At 44.7% G+C, this 22,181-nt stretch overlaps 1 protein-coding gene across 5 annotated transcripts in view; it reads left to right on the forward strand.

Annotated features, from left to right (window-relative positions):
- PPFIA3 (PTPRF interacting protein alpha 3) overlaps positions 1–22,181 on the forward strand; it is a 400,966-nt gene that overhangs the window by 121,783 nt on the left and 257,002 nt on the right. For all 5 annotated transcript variants that reach the window (XM_069200870.1, XM_069200869.1, XM_069200871.1 and 2 more), the window contains exon 3: positions 15,548–15,649. In XM_069200870.1, coding sequence (XP_069056971.1) covers positions 15,548–15,649 — 102 coding nt within the window. The remainder of the gene's footprint in view (positions 1–15,547; positions 15,650–22,181) is intronic.

Genomic DNA, 22,181 nt, shown 5'->3' on the forward strand with positions numbered 1-22,181 from the left:
GTATGAAGTTAGGTCAGAATAATTGTAAAAACCTTAGCTACAAAGCAACACATTGCCAAGCATATGGGCTTCAGTATCAGCTCTACTGCTCTTACCTTGAAAATGCTCACTATAACCAGAAACTGAGGCTCTATACTGAAACTAAGTGTGTGGTTAGTTGTTATAGACATGCAGTTTCTAACTCTCTGGTTATCCAGTGACGAGCTTGCTGTCTACATAGGCTCCTAATCCTCTCAGTTCTATAGTCCCCTTTGCACTCTCAAATCGATCAATCACTCATTGAAGCTTTGCAAAGTCTTTGCCTGCTTTTTTTAGGGACACAATTCAGGTAATCCATGATTTAATATGTCTGACTCTTCGTTCTATGCCATTCATTTGCCAGCCTTTACTGACTCATCAACACCTCCATTATATTTACTGACATCACACAGTTGTCTTTGACTCCCATGATTCATTGTTTAAAGTAGTTAAATCTGGTTCTCCTGGTGACCCATGTTCTGCCAGAATTTTCCATCATATTGTCACATTCAGGCCCTCATTTCAACTTTGGTGGGCGGCAAGCGCCGCCTGCCAAGTTGAATCTGCTGCGCGGCCACCAATGTGGCCGCACTGCCGCTGTGGCTATTTGGAGATCCCCGCTGTGCCGCAACACGGGAGCCGGCTCCAAATGGAGCCGGCGGTGTTGCGGTGATGCAACGGGTGCAGTTGCACCCGTCGCGCTTAAGCTCCATGAGGCCGTGGCCCCGTTACTCCCCTTTCCGCCATCCTTTTCATGGCGGAAAAGGCTGGCGGAAGGGGGACTCGTAATCCCCTGGGAGCCTAGTGAGTAAAGCTCAAACCATATGGCACATACATAAAGCTAGCTATCTGAACACTGAAGTAATTCGCCAGATGGGATCCTTTGACCTTGCTGCGGGGCTAGGTTCACACTGCAGAGAAACTACATACATACATCAGTACAAACTGTACAGTCCAACACACTGAACATAACCATATTTGAGATGCACAAATGCATAATTACCGGCAGTGTCCCTAAGCAAATATTCAGTGACTGGGGAAGGCCAGAAATGTATCTTGTCGGTACCTGAGTAAATGTTAAATACCCAGACTACACATTCTATTTTTATGCACCCAGATTCCAGCGAAATGTGTTATTGGTTGATTTGGTCCGAGATGTATTTGTATTTTTTTATTCAGTCCCCTTGATAAAGCGTAGTCATCAAGCAACTATTGGCAGAATGAACTTCCCACCTCTTGGGGTTGTTGGCACACCGCAGCCAGGGCACTGTCAGACTGTAAGCAAAGTGCAAAAAAGGAAAAAACAAGGCAACAAGCCTTCTACATTCATGCACCCTGAATCTTGACCAACATTCCATCTCCATCATGACCACCCCAACTCTGCTTCAATTTAGGAAAGAACCAACACTACTTCATGACGAAGTACCAGTTGATCTTTTCATTCTGAACTCATCTACGCTTGTAGGTTTGCCTTTGACCCTGAGTGTTGTACTGACATTCTTCTAGGTCATACTATACAAAAACACATACATACGTATCTACAGTTATTCTCAAAGGCACGGTGTGGTTACAGCAAAGGTAGTTCGTAGAAGACGTGCCTTAAACCATTAAAGCAACTGCACAGGAGGTTGTTGCGCAGACTACAATACTTCAGCTTTGGCACTGAAATTGGTAACTTGACTACAGCTTTCCTTAAAATGGACTTTAGAATCTATACCATAAGAAACAAGCATTGGCAAAGCCAATAGGTCTGGCCTATGCCAGCTCTATCGGCTTTGTCAATGTTTTTTTCTGCCTTGGCCTTCAGCGTGGCAGAAAGGAAAAGAAAAAAATAATAGCATTGCTGTAAAACATGGCTAACAAAATAATTGACAAGGCCAAATAGCTCTTGCACAAGTCAGAGCAATTTGGCTCTGTCAACATTTTTAGTTTTTGTGGTGGGATGGAGGAAGCAGCGCAGGGCTGGAGTGTTAGAAGGGAGCAAGCAAAAAGCAGCAGGCAGCCTCAGGTTAATTAAAATAAAAATAAAGTTAAGTTAAGGAAAAAAAAACTTTCCCGTGACCAGTGCTGGCCATGTCATAGAGCTTTTTTTGTTTTGATGGCTAGGGGTGAGACAGCAAAGACAGTTCGGGAAGGACAAGCATCATGAGGGACAGTGGGAGGGGGATAGGAACACCAAACTGTGGGAGGGGTCAACCAACACCATGGACAGTGGAAGGGTGTTAGGAAAAACAAGAAGCACCACAATGCAGCTGACACCCAGCTGATCCTCTCCCTCACCAAGGACCCTGCCACCACCAAAGTCAACCTCCACAAAGGAATGAAGGCCATCGCCGAATGGATGATGCCTGAAACTGAACTCAGACAAGACTGAGGTCCTCATCATCAGCTCCACCCCCTCTGCCTGGGACGACTCCTGGTGGCCTGCCGCACTGGGAACCCAACACCCACCGACCACACACGCAACCTGGCGTTCATCCTCGACTCATCGCTATCAATGACCCAGCAAGTCAACGCCGTCTCTTCCTCCTGATTCAACACCCTTTGCATGCTTCGGAAGATCTACAAATGTATCCCCACCGGAACCAGAAGGATGGTCACCCAAGCCCTCGTAAGCAGCAGACTGGACTACTGCAATGCCCTGTACGCAGGAACCACGGCCAAGCTCCAGAAAAGACTGCAACGCATACAGAACACCTCCTCATGCATCATCCTGGACATCGCCCGCCGCAGCCACATCACAGCCCACCTGAGAGACCTGCACTGGCTCCCCGTCAACAAGAGACATGTTCAAGCTCCTCACCCACGCTCACAAAGCACTGCACACTACCGGACCAGAATACCTAAACAGACTACTCTCCTTCTACACCCGACCCGCGAGCTTGCCCTCGCCAAAGTACCACACATCCACAGAACGACTGCTGGTGGCAGATCCTACTCCCACCTAGCCGCCAAGACGTGGAACACTCTTCCTATCCACCTGCGACAGACACAGGACCTACTAACTTTCAGGGGACACCTCAAGACCTGGCTGTTCGAGCAGCAACCCCCCACCCCATGCGCCTTGAGGCCCTCACAGATGAGTAGTGAGCTTTACAAATGCTATGATTGCTTGATTGAGGGACCAGAAACAACCGACAATGCAGAAGGAGGGCAGGGCAAGCAACAATGATGAGGCAAACAAGGACAGCGGGCAAACAACGACAGTAAGCAACAAAATTTAAAAAATCCCACTAAAAGGACAAGCAGTGTCAGGATGGAGTCGAACAAGGAAGCAGTACTCTGGCCTAGCGCCAATAGAAGAACATACACACATAGAGGAAGAGAAGCCGATATGCTATGACTAAAGAGAAGCAAGCAAATGAGAGTGAAGATGAAGCCAGCCAGAGGTAAGCAATGGGTGGGCTTTAAGCCCCCTGTAAACTAACAAAATGTTTCACAAGAGACAGCACATGTGCTGATTCAGGTGAGATCTAAATGAGAAGAGAGGATTAGATTCATACACTTCCTGCCTATTTAAAATAAAGGTGTACTCTAAAGGCAAATTTACCCATAAGCTGCCAAATGTCAGGGGTCTAAAGTGTTTCCTATCCAGAATACGTGAATTCTTCCACACAAAGAGGGCATGCTTCGTCATTGGGCTGTGCTCCATGTTGTTTTGGGGTGTGCACTACCCAGTGGATTCCATAAGGAGCTCTTTCTGGAGGTTTCTCTATATGAAAACATGAAGGAACCCCAAATTTGAGGTACCTTTGGATCTTTTTTGTATTTTTAGACTGGATGAGTTTGACAGTTAGTAAAATTACCTGTGGTTAGGCATATTAGTAGTTTAATATTTTACTTTGTTCACTTTCCACGGTGAGATAAAAAAATGAAAAATGGCTTTTCAGGAAACAATCATACCATAAATCTACAATTAGTCGTGGTTGGTATGCTTTTTTGCCCATTGTCCCTACAGGTCTTTGCATTCGTCAGGACCTATGTAATGTTCCCTAATCTAAAATATCTGCACGAGTTCATTCATCTTTTTAACTATCCCTTCCAGGAAAGTCACAACATTTTGAATTGACTTTTGAATTTACAGCCGTAGCGCATGATCATACTGCAGAAAGCTAAGTGGGAGATGTTATGCCTCTAGTGCATCAAGAACGTGCTGGAAGTGAAGTGCTTATGGTATGTTTAGCACTTGGCTCAATGGAAAGTAGTTTGCCTATATTTGTGAGTATTTTTGGTGTTTGATCGTACCTCAGTCTTGTTTAAGTGGGCTAGTACTTGTTTTCCTGAGATTCTGGCTGAATGTAGTTCAGGCTGTGTAGGAGGCTGGCCTGTTTTGTAGTGGGTACCAGAGGTACTTACACCTTGTGCCAGGTCCAGTTATCCCTTATTAGTGTAGAAGAGGTGTTTCTAGCAGCTTAGGCTGATAGAAGGTAGCTATGGCAAAGCAGCTTAGGCTGAACTAGGAGACATGTAAAGCTCCTACTATACCACTGGTGTCATATGCACAATATCATAAGAAAACACAATACACAGAAGTACTCAAAATAAAGGTACTTTATTTTCATGACAATATGCCAAAAGTATCTCAGTGAGTACCCTCAGTATGAGGAGAAGATATATACACAAGATATATGTACACAAACCAAAATTATGCAGGTAATAGCGAGAAAAGTAATGCAAGCAGTGTAAAGTTACAATAGATTGCAATAGGAGCACATAGGTATAGGGGCAACACAAACCATATACTCCAAAAGTGGAATGCGAACCACGAATGGACCCCAAACCTATGTGAGCTTGTAGAGGGTCGCTGGGACTGTAAGAAAACAGTGAGGGTTAGAAAAATAGCCCACCCCAAGACCCTGTAAGGTAGGTGTAAAGTGCACCTACTACCCCCAGAGAGCACAGAAGTCGTGATAGGGGGATTCTGCAGGAAGAACGAACACCAGCAATGCAACAACAGTGGATTTCCGGACCTGAGTACCTGTAAGACAAGGGGACCAAGTCCAATACTCACGACAGTGTCGAGAGTGGGCAGGAGCCCAGGAAATGCCAGCTGAGGGTGCAAGGAAGCTGCCACTGGATGGAAGAAGCTTGGAGTTCTGCAAGAAAGAAGAGGACTAGGAAATTCCCCTTTGGAGGATGGATGTCCCACGTCGCGATGAAGCTTGCAGAGTTGTTCCCATGCAGAAAGACCGCAAACAAGCCTTGCTAGCTGCAAGGGTCGCGGTTAGGGTTTTTGGGTGCTGCTGTGGCCCAGGAGGGACCAGGATGTTGCCACTGGGAGGAGAAGGTGACACAGAAGCAGGCAGCACCCGCAGAAGTACCTGAACAGGCACTTGGAAGAAGAGTGAACCGGAGCCCACGCGAAGTCACAAAAGGGAGTCCCACGACGCCGGAGGACAACTCAGAAGGTTGTGCACTGCAGGTTAGAGTGTTGGGGACCCAGGCTTGGCTGTGCACGAAGGAAATCCTGAAGAGTGCACAGGAGCCGGAGCAGCTGCAAATCACACGGTACCCAGCAATGCAGTCTAGCGTGGGTAGGCAAGGACTTACCTCCACCAAACTTGGACTGAAGAGTCACTGGACTGTGGGAGTCACTTTAGACAGAGTTGCTGAGTTCCAGGGACCACGCTCGTCGTGCTGAGAGGGTACCCAGAGGACCACTGATGCAGTCTTTTGGTGCCTGCGGTTGCAGGGGGAAGATTCCGTCGACCCATCGGAGATTTCTTCAGAGCTCCTGGTGCAGAGAGGAGGCAAGTTACCCCCCAGAGCATGCACCACCTGGAAACAGTCGAGAAAGCCGGCAGGATGAAGCGTTACAAGGTTGCTAGTAGTCGTCTTGCTACTTTGTTGCGGTTTTGCAGGCGTCCTGAGCAGTTAGCGGTCGATCCTTTGGCAGAAGGTGGAGAGGGAGATGCAGAGGAACTCTGATGAGCTCTTGCATTCGTTATCTGGTGAGATCCCCAAAGCAGAGACCCTAAATAGCCAGAAAAGGGGGTTTGGCTACCTAGGAAGGAGGATTGGCTACCAAGAGCGGTAAGAGCCTATCAGAAGGAGCCTCTGACATCACCTGCTGGCACTGGCCACTCAGAGCAGTCCAGTGTGCCACAAACACCTCTGTTTCCAAGATGGCAGAGGTCTGGTCAGGGGAGTGGTCACTCCCCTTTCCTTTGTCCAGTTTCGCACCAAAGCAGGGCTGGGGGATCCCTGAACCGGTGTAGACTGGCTTATGCAGAGATGGGCACCATCTGTGCCCATCAAAGCATTTTTAGAGGCTGGGGGAGGCTACTCCTCCCCAGCCCTGACACCTTGGAGAGGGTGTTACACCCTCTCTCAGAGGAAGTCCTTTGTTCTGCCTTCCTGGGCCAGGGCTACCTGGACCCCAGGAGGGCCGAAACCTGTCTGAGGGGTTGGCAGCAGCTGCAGTGGAGACCCCGGAAAGGCAGTTTGGCATGTACCCGGGTTCTGTGCTAGAGACCCGGGGGATCATGGAATGGTCTCGCATTGGGGTGACAATTCCATGATCTTAGACATGTTACATGGCCATGTTCGGTGTTACCATTGTGACGCTGTACATAGGTAGTGACCTATGTGCAGTGCACGTGTTTAATGGTGTCCCCGCACTCACAAAGTCTGGGGAATTTGCCCTGAACGATGTGGGGGCACCTTGGCTAGTGCCAGGGTGCCCACACACTAAGTAACTTTGCACCCAACCTTCACCAGGTGAAGGTTAGATATATAGGTGACTTATAAGTTACTTAAGTGCAGTGGTAAATGGCTGTGAAATAACGTGGGCGTTATTTCACTCAGGCTGCACTGGCAGGCCTGTGTAAGAAATGTCAGAGCTCCCTATGGGTGGCAAAAGAAATGCTGCAGCCCATAGGGATCTCCTGGAACCCCAATACCCTGGGTACCTCAGTACCATATACTAGGGAATTATATGGGTGTACCAGTATGCCAATGTGAATTGGTAAATTTAGTCACTAGCTGTTAGTGACAATTTGGAAAGCAGAGAGAGCATAACCACTGAGGTTCTGGTTAGCAGACCCTCAGTGAGACAGTTAGGCATCACACAGGGAACACATACAGGGCACATACTTATGAGCACTGGGGCCCTGCCTGGCAGGGTCCCAGTGACACATAGACTAAAACAACATATATACAGTGAAATATGGGGGTAACATGCCAGGCAAGATGGTACTTTCCTACAAGCTGTACCACTGCTCTGGTTGCAGTGCAAAAGCTTGGTCCTCTATCAAACTTTAAAAAAATGTTTTTTAGCAACAAGGCAAAATATAGTGTTTTTTGGCTCAGTGAGTCACTCACAAGCGTCTTGCCAGTTCCACCCTGAATGCCATGCCCACAAGCAGCAGAGACATGACAAGTCTAGCCCAATACTGCCCTCTTGCTTTTCCTTCAGTCCCAAAATGAGCATGTGCTTTGTGATGATGCCCAGAAATTAAACTGGACCATAACTGAGGGTGCCTGCATTAGAATGAATTGCAGGATCACGTCCACTCAGGAGGAACTCTTAGCATGGCTCGCGTCCATCCAGGAGGAATTCTTGGTGTGACCGTAATTACCAGAGAGCTTGCAGCTCTAATTGTGATAAACACAAACTGATTGTGACAGTGACAGCACTCCAGTTTACCAGCCACTGGGACAGCTGGGGTGGCTGTTACCCGTCAACCAACTCCCAAGTGTGTCTTGTGCATGCTGCAATATTGTATTGTCCCTGCTCATGCTCATGGTAGGGCTCTTAGTTCTTGAGTCTTGGACCGATAATGGAGACACCACACCATGGAAAAGAGCAGTAGTATAACCAGTGGACTGACTGGAAACAGCCTGCAATTGAGTGGGAGATCAGAGACTTGTGAAGGGCTTGAAACAAAGTGTCTCATAGAGTACAGTAGACCCTCTACTAAGGAGGTAAGAGAGTTGGAAATGAGAAAAGAATTTGGCTCTCTTTGGTCTAGGGGTGGTCTAACCTTGACAGTGGGCAGTCTTGGTAACATTTTGTCTCTCTCTCAGTCATAATTGTGCCCAAGCTTTCCTTTGACATAGTCGACGTTTTTAGCAATATTTTGGTCCAGATTAGGAGTGAGGAAAAGCGGAGAAAAAAATTCCTAGTAGTGACACTGCAGAATGTCAATGAAAATAGAAGAACATGTAAAGCTGGGGTACACGGCTTTCTGGCTAATGGTTGTGGGCTCAAATCAGGAAAACCGCAAGAGTCTTTCTCCTTCCCATGGTAAACCTTCTTCTGTGTATCCGGGGCATAATGCAGGCCCCTACCACCAGGGGGAACCCCCAAACCTCCAAGGTGCTCCCATTGAGCCCGAAACCAATGAATACCTGTGAGGTATCGGAGACTCAATGGCATCTCATCATATTCTGTCGAGGGGTCCCATAATTTTGTGCTACAACACTGCTATGTAGCTGCTCTAAAAATGCACAGTCTCCACTAAGTTGTTGTTATCTCAGCCATTACCATGGATCCACATTCCGTATTTTGTTTTCACCAGTTTGTCCTGATCTGTGTTTTCCACTCGCTCCACTAATCTGGCCAGTAATTAATTGATCCCACCCTTCAGTTCTTCTGCTGTAACAGATGCAGGAATCCCCACAACCTTAATATGGGTTATGTGTCGCAAATTGTCAAGCTTGTCTATTTCTTCCAGGGTTGTGAGGGCTTTCACCATATTGGGCTCAAAAGTTGTCACCTGCTTTTACTGCTTGTCCACCTATTTTAGGTGGCCCTCCACCACCAGCTTTTGCTCAGTTGTCGCCATGCTTTGTTCTTCTCCTCTGATCCTGCCATTCAGTCCCTTCAGGTTTTCTCCACATTCCTCTGGCATTTTTTAATTTTGTCAGTATCCTCCTTTATGAGAGTTTATGCATATAGGTTAGTATTGACTTCTTCTGATGACTGCTTTGTAGACTGCTATAGCGGCGCAGTATGTTTGTCATTTTTAACCCTCATTTTCCTCTACTTACGCTGTAGGATGCAGAGTTACGGTTTCATATTTCAGGTCTTGCCATTGATGCATGTGATATATTCTTGGGCTTGACACTGGTAGTGTTTTTTTGAGGTATCTGGTTGTCCATTGCAATGGCAGTCCAGCTGTGGAAGGTGGGGATGTCCTGAGGTTGCGTAAAGAATGGTGTTTTTTTGAAGTGGTAGTTATGAGAGCCAGTTTTATCTGACTGTGGATTTATGTGTTGTTTATGTTAGTTGCTTTCTTGTATGTATTGTTAAAGATTGGTATGTTGAGCCTGAAAGAAAGCATGTGCTGCGATGCACTCATTTGCCATTCCTTCAGGCACTGATTCAGTGTGTTGGTCAGTGGAGCATGGGACTCCTATATGCCTCTCTGCCACTGCCTCTCCTGCCCAGAGTTCCAAATGAGATATGGAACAACTGGGCCAAAGTCATTGTAGTGGCTCTAGAGTGGGCCAGTAGAGTGCCGGACTTCTGGGCATGACTATCTTCCGATCAGGCTACTGTCGCAGGAGGATACTCTTTTGCAACAACATTGCAGGGTTTTGCACCCAAACCTGCATAATCTAATCATGTGTGGAGATTGAGCAGGGGCAGATGACTGTGTTTGATCTACCATCAGATGTAGTGGATGTCATTCTCACGTCCAGGATTCCCTCTGCAAAGTCCATCTACTCTGTGCAATGGGACAAGTTTGTAGCCTGGCGTAGAGACAGGCGCCTTACAACTGAAACTGTCAGATGTGTTACTGTTTGTTTACCTCTAGCCCAGCAAGGCCTTTCAGTGGGCGCTGTAAAAGGTTATTTGTTAGCCCTTTTGATCTTTTTGCATTTACCAAACCAACTGTCCTTGATTAAATCACCTGTTGCAATGCGTTTATTAAGGGTTCAATGCACATATTCCCTCCCATCTGTTTGTGGTGCTGCAGTGGGGTCTTAACTTGGTTCTCATATTCCTTATTTGCTCTATTCGATACCATGCACAGATGTTCACTGCACTTTGTGAACTACCTTTCTGATTGCAATCACTTCTTCTCGTTACATGAGTGAGCTTCAGGCTTTATTGGTGCAGCCTTACTACTCCACTGTTTTCTCAGACAAACCGGTGTTGACGACAAGGGCGGTCTTTGTGCTGTTTCACTTTGGGCAGTTGATCACCCTACCAATGTATTTTGCCCAACTTCCTGAAAGAGAAGCAGAACTCCATTGTCTGGAGCTAACATGAGCCCTGAGCTTCAACATTAATTGCACCAACGATCAGGTGGGTGTGGATAATCAGCTTTTTGTATGGTTCTCTGCGGCAAAGAATGGTAGGAAGTTGTAGAAAATGACTCTGCATTTAGAACAGCTATAATACTGGCCAGTAAGTATCCTTCAGAAGGACTAAGGGCTCATTCTACCAGGGCCAAGGAGGCTACCACTGCATTGATACGTGGAGTGTCTGTTCTGGACTTTTCGCATGTTCACCAAGCTCTACTGCCTTGACAGCTAGTTCCAACAGGAAGGGCATTTTGCCTGTTTAGTACTGCAGGACTTTCTGGTCTGCCCCTCTATCTTAGGGGGGAACTGCTTTGTAACAGTGGGGAACCTGCAATTAGAAGTATCCATCAAAAGAACAAGTGACTTCCTTTTCCAGGTTTAGTATCTGGGAGATGCAGCAGCCTTCCCCCTGGAGAGTTTCACCTACATTTGTCTTAAATGTAACACCAGGGCAGCCATGCCTGATTTTCCAGCTTAACCTCTTATCTTCAATACCCTACACACCTTGCTTCAAGACGCTAGTACTCACCACCTGGTTTTCTTACTGTATTGTACGACACAGGCGGAATGCCTTGGTTATAGGGGGCAAGCACAAACACAGTGGGAAACAAAACTTGGGGAAGCTCTCACAGATGAACAATGGCACTATTGCTGCACGCAGACCGGTCAAATAGTGTCTAATAGACTCTGTGTTATTCATTCCAACTTCCTGCACAGAGCACACTACCCTCTTGTTAAACTGTGTAGGTTCAGACTTTGGTCAGATGATACATGTGCCTGATGTGGTATAGCCGGTGCCGACTTCCTTCATCTGACATGGTCTTGTGAGCTGGTCAAATTATAGAAGCAGGAAGTGCGTGATGCTTTCTCTATTATGATAGATGAACCACTTATGCTGACTTCCCTTGTGGCCCTGCTTAGGAATGCCAAAGACCTGAATGTTGTGTTCACTTGGTATATAGCGATAGCGCTGCTGCTTTCGAAGAGGAGGGTTGCTTGCTGACGGGGGTGGAGTCGAGCCCCCAAATCTAGGGACTGGCTTACGGGCCTCATCTATTCCAATGAACAGTTGACGTGTGCTGAACTGTTATCTCCCACTTCACATCCCTGGAATACCTGGTTTCCTTTAAACACTTAACTTTCTAGCCTGCCCATCCTCCCTTGCTCTGGCTGCGGACCCTCCTGATAACCCCTCTGCTGACACTCTGTGATGCCCTGCGGTTAACACCATGCCCTTGGCCGTAGTATTTTTTGCTAATGTAAATGATGTCACCCTGGAGCTTAAGGTCTACTACTAGCTCTATCAATTAATTTCTTCTGTTAGTTGGAGTTTCTTCTCTTTATCTGTTGCTTGGGGAGGGTATGGGGGGTTTCGGTAACTGGATGCACTGTATACATGAGGATTTCATGGCACAAGTATTGTTGGTCTTGATTTATGGTCAGTGACATTTAATAAATGAATAATATATTTTTTTAAGTTACTTACCATTGGTAATGCTTTTTCTGGTAGCTACTCTGACATTGGCTTCCTCTCTGACCTAACTCTCTGTTCAGTGGAGTGGCCTATTATAACACTTAAAAAGAAGAGTCCCAATCTAGAGATCTGCACACTGGTACTTCCGATTCTTTTGTGCTCCTGTCCGATGACATTTAACTGAGGTCACTGTGCAGGGGTGGCACATGTATGTGGCTCTGCTCCGTCACTTCCAGGGTGGAACAAAGTCACCACGAGTTCACACAGCATCACCTAGCGGCATGTGGAAGCACTGCTATCAGAATTTCCAGATCCAGTCTGAAGCTGAGGAATTTGTGGTTAGATAGTGTATCCACCAGGAAGAGTATGCCCAGAGGTAAGTAAGTAGTTGGTTTGGATTATGGATGCTGTGTCTGGTTTCCATGATGGTCCAAAACAGATCTTTAACATGTTTTTCAGATGTCTTTGCTCTATTGGGAACTCCTATAATCCTGATGTTATTATAACCGGGAGTGTTCGCGACTTCCTCTTTCTTGATCATGTTCTGTTCTTCCAGCTCCAGTATGAGGGCTGTGAAGTCTTCTGCCCACGTTTTTTTCCTCAAGTGCTTAATATCTATTGCCAAAGTCCAAGTCATCCTTATTGATGTTTTTTAAGATCTGCTTCAGTCCCTCTTTGATAGAGTGGATTTGTCTTTTAATGTCCACAAAGAATTGCTATATAAAGCTCTTGGTCAGCATCCCATTGTTGCCATATTCTTGTTCATCCCTAAACATTTGTCTCCTCACTGCGCCTCAGATACTTTTAAACCCCTCGTTGTTTTTGGATCATCGCTGTTCTAATAGCTTTCTCATAGTGCCTTCTCTCATTTCTCATGAGCTTGCCATTACCTCTGTGTGTCTATAAATACTGTGGTATGGATACAGTAGTTGAGAAGTTTTACTCGGTATTTATGAAAGGAATCCTGTGCTAAGTTGTGAAACTGAGTGTATGACTTGAGGTTCTTTTCTTTCTGTTTCAGGTTGCATTAGACTAGCCATGTACAGTTGTTGTTTTACTGCTCTTCATATGCAGCGCCCCCCCCCCCCTTCCTCCCTTGCAGATGCTGTTGTTATTCCAGACCTTCTGATTAAATATAGGGCCACTTTTTTATGTTTATCATGGCGTGAAGTATTTACCACAGAGAAAGATTGCTCTTTTGTTCTGTTGTTTGGCCAGTGAGGGTGGAAAATCTGGAAAATCAGAGTGGAATCATCTGTTGAAGATGAATTAGTGTGTCATAATATGCCTGTTCCTCCTTCCTTAAGACACAAACGTCTGAATCTTGCACACGCAGGATACATTGGGAAAATATTGATTAAGACGAGATTGTGTCAGATGTTTTAGTGGCCTAGAGTGGATTCAGAAGATTACATTTTTGTACAAGGATGTAAAGTTTGGTGATAAGTTATTTAACTCTCATGAAGAATCACTAGTGCCCCCAGTTTCCTACGCTACCGTGGCATACCTTGGTTGTTGCATTTTTAGGTCCTTTCACCAGATTTAAACCAAAAATTAGATATCTAATTTTGGCATCGAACTATTAAGCAAGATTGTGTGAATGGACGTTTGTACTACAAGAGGTCAATACTTCCTCTATTATTTAATTTTTGCAAGGTACTTTTGTCAGGAAGGTTGGCCCTCGGTTTACGTAAGCGATAATGGTATCACATTATGTCTCCACCATTAAAGCTTTTCTTGAGGATTGTGAGATTTGTCACAAACAAACTGCCTTGAACCATTCACATAATAATGCCTGGCTGAAAGAGTACACTTTATTTTAAGAGAGTATATAGTGGCCTGTCAACAATAACATTAACATTTCCAAAGCATTGATGTCAATGACTTAGGTTCGTAGGAATACTTTACATTCTGTCACCAATATAACTCCATTTTATTTTATTAATGAGTCACCAATATAACTCAATTTTATTTTATTAATGAGAGACAGGCATTCCCAGTCGTCATTGTGTTGGTCATGAATGCAGAGGTTTTACAAGATGCGTGAGGATGGTGAAAACATAAGAAGGGAGATCCAAAACAGAATCCCACTGAGCCAGTATAAAAGACACCACGATTCAAAACTGGCATTGTTAATCTTTCCATCAATCCAGGAGATGTAATCAGAATTAGAAAATCTAAATACTAAGTAAAAGTTTCAATCCAGGTTTCCAAGGCTGTACAAAGTGGTTAAAATCTGGAAAAATGATGGCTGTAAAACAACTATGACTGGGAGCATATTGAGAAGCGCACCTGAATGTAACGGTCTCCTTTTCTTTGAAGTTTGTTATGGCAGAATAAAATAAAGATATTCAAAAACAATTTGAGAAATGATGTATGCTTGGAATATGGAAGGTAGTGGAATGCTAACAGGGTTTATAATGTGCCACGTGATTTGACTTGCAAATGCGCAGGCCTGACCTGAGAATTGGACCTTAGGTGGCCGGAAGCATAACTAGGTAGAGGGCCTCAGAACAGTGGAAGAGAGAAGGGAGGCTGGTGATGGTAACTGCATTATGGTTATCATTCACCCTATCCCCTTATTAGTGTGACAAAATGTCAGACTCCCAGGAGGTGGGATGCAACTTGGGAAGAGCTATGCTCAGATTGGACGGAAGGGTTAGCAACTTTTAAACATGCCGATCCTCATTCGGGATGGGCAGCAAAGGTGAGGCGTCATAGACAAGCCTCCCTGCATTGGAGGAACATTGTTGATAATTTGAATTTGCACTGTTAGCAATTATTACTTTTAGTATGTATAGTTAAGACGTTCTGGTGTGTTATGCTGGTTTATAAGGAAGTCGAAGTGATATAATGTAATTTAAAATGTGGAACGTTGTACATCGCATGCTCTGATGCGCGAGCCCTCTCCTATATTTAATGCATGATGACCATAATTTCAGTGAGATGCTGTTAAATGAGTAAAATGGTGGTAAAATAGGAACAATGGAAGACGATGATATGTACTTGGTAGCGTGTAAACAAAACAAAACGAGCGAGGGAAAGAAATGGGAGAGGAATCAAGGTTGGAAAGTTGATCACACACTAGCCAGTATTTAAAAGGCCCAGATTTCACTCGCTCCTCATTGTGTCTCATCCAGGTGCATGACATAATTTTGTGTTTTTCACTTTCTCTTGCAAATCCCTTATCACTGTGGATTAAAATGTATTTCTGAAGCCTTTTATTGTGCTTGTTAGTTTGCCTACAGCCTCTTTATAAAGCGCTATGAGATCAAGAATTTTCTTGGATCGATTTGAGAAATATACTGCTATACTCTTGCGGTTGTGTTTGAACTTTGTTCTCACACTCACTGCTATTCTTATGCCTCACATCTCCACCCTTGGGACTTAAGATCCCTAATGATACTGTAGGGCATCCACTGTCCCTGGCGCCCATCTCTAACTCCCTCTTCTGCTCTGGCTTCTTACTATAACGTGGAACTCCTGCGAGGAGATGTAATCTAATAATTACTTGCTGATTTTGGAGCCTTGATCACTCCGCAGTAATGCCGATGACCGCCCTTGACCAATACGTGATTATGGGCACATTGTGTAGCGTTATAATGTGGCCCGAACCGCACTCACACACCGTACAGCGCCAACGTTTCACTATACTTCAGTTGCTCCTACTGCGGTAATATTACTTTCTCGGAAGAGCGCTGCGTTGTATGTCTCAACCTGATATCCTTTGAAGTCAAAGTGCGCTGCGTTGCATGTCTCTACCTCATGTCATTCTTTGGCCTCTCTCTGTACCCCTAGGAGTTCGCTGCTCTCACCAAGGAGCTGAACCTGTGCCGGGAGCAGTTGCTGGAGCGCGAGGAGGAGATCTCGGAGCTGAAGGCCGAGAGGAACAACACGAGGGTGAGTCAGAAGGGGATCACAGGACCGGCTGCTGGGGCGCGCGCTGCTTGGAGATCACAGGCCCGCGCGCCGGGTTATCCAGGGGTTGCTGTGAGAAGGAAGGAGGCGCCGCAGCGACAGGGCTAAGTGCTTCATTTGTGAAAAGAAAAAAAAATGGGCGCAGAAACCAAGGATTATTCCTAGGAGACCCCGTCGTCTGCCAGGTGCCACTCATCACGTCCTGGCTCTTTATCTCTACTTGCATTTTTCTACCTACGTTCTCCACTCATGCCTTTCTGGGTTTACCTGTGGGCTAAAATCTGATGATGAAAACACGTTCTGACCCCTTCCCTCCGCCCCCAGTGTGCCTGTGCCCAACGCGTACCACCACCTGCACAGATTAAGGTCTGGATCGTCCGAAGGTTTGGGTAACGTTTAGAAGGGGTACACGAGTGTAGAGTAAATACGCTGTAACTCGTAGGCATCCGTAATCCTTTATTGAGAGCAGGCCCTCACATGTCCATCTCGGTCTTTATCAAACTGCCGTCTCCCCGCTCCCACCTTGCATTCTCGAATCCCCACACCAAGTAACACAACCATTACCGCGTGCAGGTATTAAGGCACGCGTTCCCGATACTACACATCCTCCCTCATTAACAATAAACATATAAACGCACATCACTGAGCAAATTTAAAGCTATTGACAATCATAGATACACGAACACCGAATCAAAAAACACTGACATTGTACGTTGACTTTAAATATTTAACAAAATCTTTATACTTCCTTGGTAATCCAACCACCCTACCACTACGGGTAGCAACCGGAGGCAAATTCCTTTGGTTGTTAACCCGAGTGGACCCCGACAAATGTTCTTGTTGTTCATGTACGGGAGGCAACTCCCTCTTGGTTGCCAGACTGAGTGGAACCCAACGAACCTTCGTGTTGATTATGTACCAAAGGATGTTCCTGTTCAACATGTAGGTGCTTCTCTCCACCCTCAACCTCAGGCCATAACCACTCAAAATCAGATCCAGATTTCTCCAGCACATCCATACCACTCTGCTTCACTTTGCCACTGCATTTAGCTAATCTACCCTAATATCACACTTTCCCATCACTCAATAAGGCCGAACGCTTAAACATCATCTTAACCTGAAGATGATTAGTGAACTTGCTATTCCCTTTCAGTGTTTTACACTCCAATTTAACTTTGATCCAATCACCTGGCTCTAGTTTGACATCTTTTACTTTGTGACTTTGATCGTAATGTTCCTTATAAACTCCCTGTGCCTTCAAAATGTTGCTCTTGACTATAGCAGGGGACCTCTTACTCTGCATCTTCAGATTTAACCACACTCTATTATCTTTAGTGTATGGCCCTCTTCCCCTATGTATCTTAAAGGGACTATACCCTATAAGGATCGGAGTAATCCTATAAACACATCATGCTTGCTAGTTCCCTTTCTCAATCCTTCCCTGCACCAATGGATGCTTATACAAAACCCATAATCACATGGTTGAAACGCTCCACAGCCCCATTGCCAGCTGGATGGTGGACTGGAGTGTGTTTCTCTATAATACCATTATAAGACAAGAATTTCTTCCACTTCTCAGACACAAATTGAGGTCCATTGTCACTCAAAATAGATCTTGGAATGCCCTGTTTCAAAAACACACCCGACACAAATGAGATTACCACAGATGAGTCAATCCTCTCATACACCTTGTATTCAGGCCACTTAGAACAAAGATCTAGTAACACAATCGCATATTTGCAGTCACCGAAAGTACTATCAACAGACTTAGATATTGGACCCAGTATGTCTACCGCTACATCTTTCCATGGAGCTTATGGACACAAACTCATACCTAAAGCAGGTCTAAACACCTTCAATGATTTGTCCGCATTAGCACACCATACAATTCCGCACCATTCTTTTAATATCACCATCCATCCCAGGCCACTAATTGGACATTTTCACTCTTTTCCTTGACTTGACGATTCCCAAATGTCCTTCATGAGTCACTACAAGCATTTTCTCCCTAAGTACTTCAGGAGGTACTATCTTATCACCTCTCATGAGGAAATCATCATCATTTATAGTCATTTCATCTCTGACCTCCCACCACTTAATGTAATCTTGGGCTAATTTAGTCTTACAAGGCCAATCACCTCTAACATAACCTAATTTTTTTTGCAAGACATTGTCTATATTGTAAGCGGTAATCCATTCCTTCCTTTTAACATCATTATTCTCCCCATTAGTCAGGTCTCCCTCAACTAAATCTGCTATGGCGACACTATAATCATCCCACTCACATACATTTCTTCCTTGAATGGGTAATGGAGAATGGCTCAAATAATCAGCCACCTTATTTCTTATGTCTGGGAGATATTCCACTTCATAAACATAATCCAACAACCGTACCGACATTCTAGCTATGAGGGGAGTAGCTTTTGCAATGCCTTGTGGTATTAAAACCTTAACAAAAGGTTTTTGATCCATTCTCAACACAAACCTAGAACCCCATAGGTAATGCCTAAATTTTTCCATGCCCCAAACCGCTGCCAGCATTTCCTTCTCAATAACAGAAAATGTCTCTTCTGTAGACGATAAAACACGTGAGGCAAATGCAATAATACGTTCAGTAATAATACTTTGACTTTTGTGTAAGTACCACCCCAAGATCTTTTCCACTAGCGTCAACAGTTAGTATACTTTGTTCTTGGTTGTCAAATCCTTGTGAGGGGAATTGCAGAGCAGATTTCTTATTTAATTTGTTCAAAATCATTATTCAATTCAGCATCCCACTTAAATACCTGTTTCTCTTTAATCAATTGTCTCAACTCATAAGTTTTGGTGGAAAAGTGTTCCACAAATTTTGCATCGAATTCAACTAATCCCAAAAAGGACATAACCTTACCTTCAGAATTTGGAGCAGGAGCATCCCTAATCACAGCCAAAATACTTTCCTTTGGAAGAATACCCTGCTTACCTACTTCATGACCCAAATACGTGACTGATTCTCTAGCAAATTTGCACTTATTTAACTCAGCTGTAAGCCCATTCTCAGCAAGCCTTCCCATAACCAGCATTAGCTTAGCGTCATGTTCCACTTTATCTTTCCCCATGAAGAGTATGTCATCTTGAACATAAGTGACTCCCACAGCGTCACCCAAAGTCTTCTGCATGAGCCGTTGAAACACCGCTGCAGCGGAAGCTAGTCCGAACGGCATCCGAACAAATCTATTACACCCAAATGGTGTGATAAAGGATATTAACTTCTTACTACGTAGATGCAGTAGGATGTGATGATACGCAGATTTAAGATCAATAGTTGAAAACCACTTACACCCCTTGGATGTAGTCAAGAACTCATCAATTTTAAGAAGAGGAAATTTATCAACTACAATACACTTGTTTAGTTCTCTCAAATCCACACAGAGCCTAATCTGTCCATTGGCTTTACGATCCACTACAGGGTGCTAACCATTCCGCACTTTAGATGGGTTCTATTATACCCTCATTTTCCAATTTGTCCAACTCATGCATAACAGCGTCTCTCACTCTCAAAGGAATATTCTTTACTTTGTGTCATACGGGGGTAACACCTTCCTTAACTACAAATTTATGCTTACATTTTAATAGTTTGCCCACTTTACCAGAGAATATCTTTGGAAATTGTTTCAATAACTCCTCTTCTAAGAGTTTGCCAGGCTCCTCCAGAGATAACACCTCTGTGTCACTACTGGGATTCAAAATGACCCCTAATGCCCCTTGATCCTTACACCCTAAAACTGAGGGTCCTTTCTCTGCCACAAAGTGCCAGGTGCCACTCTCCCTTTGAACTCGAACATCATGGATCCCACCATTGTAATCTTCTCACCCGTGAATGTAACAGGTTGAATGGAAGAGGGTGATAAATCTCTTCCGTATAGTTCCAAATAGTAGTGTATGGTGAACCAGAATCTGCTACCATTAGTAGTGACACCACCCCTATTTTTATATCACGTAAGGGATTCTTATGAAACCCATTGATGCTCAGTACAATGTTTTCAATGCTTAAAATACAATCCACATCTTCTTACTCAGACTCTTCAACATGGCATTCTTGTCCTACTCCTACGCACTTAACAATAGAATCCTTAGTTTTCTTCCTACATACTTTTGCAAAATGCCCCAGAACACCACAAAAGACACATTTTGATTTAACTGCAGGTCAACATTTGTCTCTCGCATAATGTCCCTTATTGCCACATCTGTAGCACAAGGTATTTTTTTCCTGCTGACTTTTCTTCATACCAGGTTTATGCTCGGTATACTTATTACTGGCATATTTTTTTCATCATGCATTACCTTACACACCAAGTCTCCATCTTTCCCATTATTCAAAGCCGCTTTAGCTCAGCGTTTAGATAACTCTGCTTTCTTAACAACAGCAATAATTTCATTCAAAGGAGCCTCTCTTTTCTAACCCAAAGTTTCTCTTGTACCACAGCATTATTAGAATGCATTATAGTCGGATCACAAATCAGTTCATCATGTAACTGCCCGAACTTGCAAGTTATCGCCAACTTTTTGAGAGCAGATACATAGTCCTCCACGGTCTCTTCTTTGCCCTGCTTACGCTGAAAGAAATTGCACCGATCCACAGCAGGGTACACAACAGGTTGGTAATGTGCATCCAAGGCATGTTTGAAAACATCAAAGTCATCACTCGCTCTTGTTTTTTTTTTTTTTCCATCTGAGTGAACACTCTTTGTCCTTCAGGACCTAAACTATATAAAAGTATGCGTTTCTTTGTTACGCAGGAGAATTATTCTCGAATTCCCTCTTCAATAGCAGCGATATAATTTAGGAAATACTCCTTCCAATCACTCCATTTCATTGCAGGCTCACCCACTCTGGGGAGGAATGGAATGGAAGGGGTGAGTGAAAATGCCTGCACATACATGTTCGAAAAATGTGAATATTACGTAAATCCTGCCAGAAAACACTCACCCTGTCAAATAAAAATTCCCTAACAATATACTGAAAATGCACAATAATCATTTAAACCAAAATCCTTAACTGTGCACTACAATAAACTAGGTGTGCACATCACCAATGAGGATGAATAATAAGGTGTGCACACCACTGAAGCAACGAACTGATGTGCAAAAATGTACAGATGAGGTCTGCACCTCACCGCTTTTACCACTGTCACCGTGTTGCACACTTGACTCAACTTGTACCTTGGCACAACTCCGATCCTGGATAGAACCGGCATGACCATGATCCTTGAGTAGTAAAATATAAATAACAAATCAAGATTTTCGTGACGCATGTTATGCGTAACCCCGTTGACCTAAAACGGCCCAATTCTGAAATACAACGATGTAAGATGGTGGTATGGATGCTGATGCGTCACCACATTAACTTCAACGGCCTGATGCCTGATTTAAAGACGGCGGCACGTTCAACGTCGCTACGTGAAGTGATCCTGGTGCGTGCACAACAATGGTCACCAAGTTCCAGTTCCACGCGCACCAACCCAGCTCCCGAAAATGTCCAAAAATCCTTCAGGAACCTCCACACGGAAAGAACGTCGCTCTTCACAGTAGGCAGCAGACCTGTATGAGCCAGCACTCACCGTGGCTCCACAAGAGGTATAACAGGCCGGCTGCATATCTTGGACCTTCTCTTCCTGCTGCCTGTAAGTGGCACATCTAGGATAAAGGTTCTTCCCTCGTGGCCACATTTGTGGAGTAAATACGCTGTAACTCGTAGGCAGCTGTAATTCTTTATTGAGAGCATGACCTCACACGTCCATCTCGGTCTTTCCCCAACCACCGTCTCCCCGCTCCCACCTTACATTCTTGAATCCCCACACCAAGTTCCACAACCATTATCGCGTGCAGGTATTAAGGCACCTACACGTTCCTGATACTACAACGAGAAGCAGCCTTCGGTCTCTATTACTATAAACAACAAACTTGGCCCTTCCAGTGAGTGATCATCCTTTTGTTCAGTGCATGCCTCCAGGGCTCCCTGTGTGAATGCATACGTTGTGAGCTTCCCTTCCAGTGAGTGCATGGTATGCAAGCCCCAGTTCCAGTGAGTGCAGCCCCTGGAACTCCCCTTCTAACGAGTACATGCCCTGGGGTAGGTGCACACTTTAGGCGCAACAGCATTTACTTTTGTAAAGTAAGCAAGTATTTGTGCCTCTCTGTAGGCTTTTTCTCTGCCAGTATTTTGTATTATTTGGGACACCAAAAATCAGAGCATTTCGTGAACTATGCCACCCTTCACCGGGAGTAGAGTAATATTTTCCATTCTCTCTCTCTCTCAAATCTATTGATCAACGTCTTGTCACCATGATGGTGGAGCTCGGTTCTTTACAATGTAGCTGTATAACATAACCTAATTCTTCCTCTCTCTTTATCACCCACTCTCTAAACTCGTCTTTCTCCTGCTCAGCCTCACCCACTTCCCACCCCGCTTAATTCTGTAACATGTAATATCACTGCTCAGTCTTGGCAGTATCCCTCCCAACCTCATTGTGTCT

This window comes from Pleurodeles waltl, chromosome 7 (assembly GCF_031143425.1).
Source record: "Pleurodeles waltl isolate 20211129_DDA chromosome 7, aPleWal1.hap1.20221129, whole genome shotgun sequence".
NCBI lineage: Eukaryota > Metazoa > Chordata > Amphibia > Caudata > Salamandridae > Pleurodeles > Pleurodeles waltl.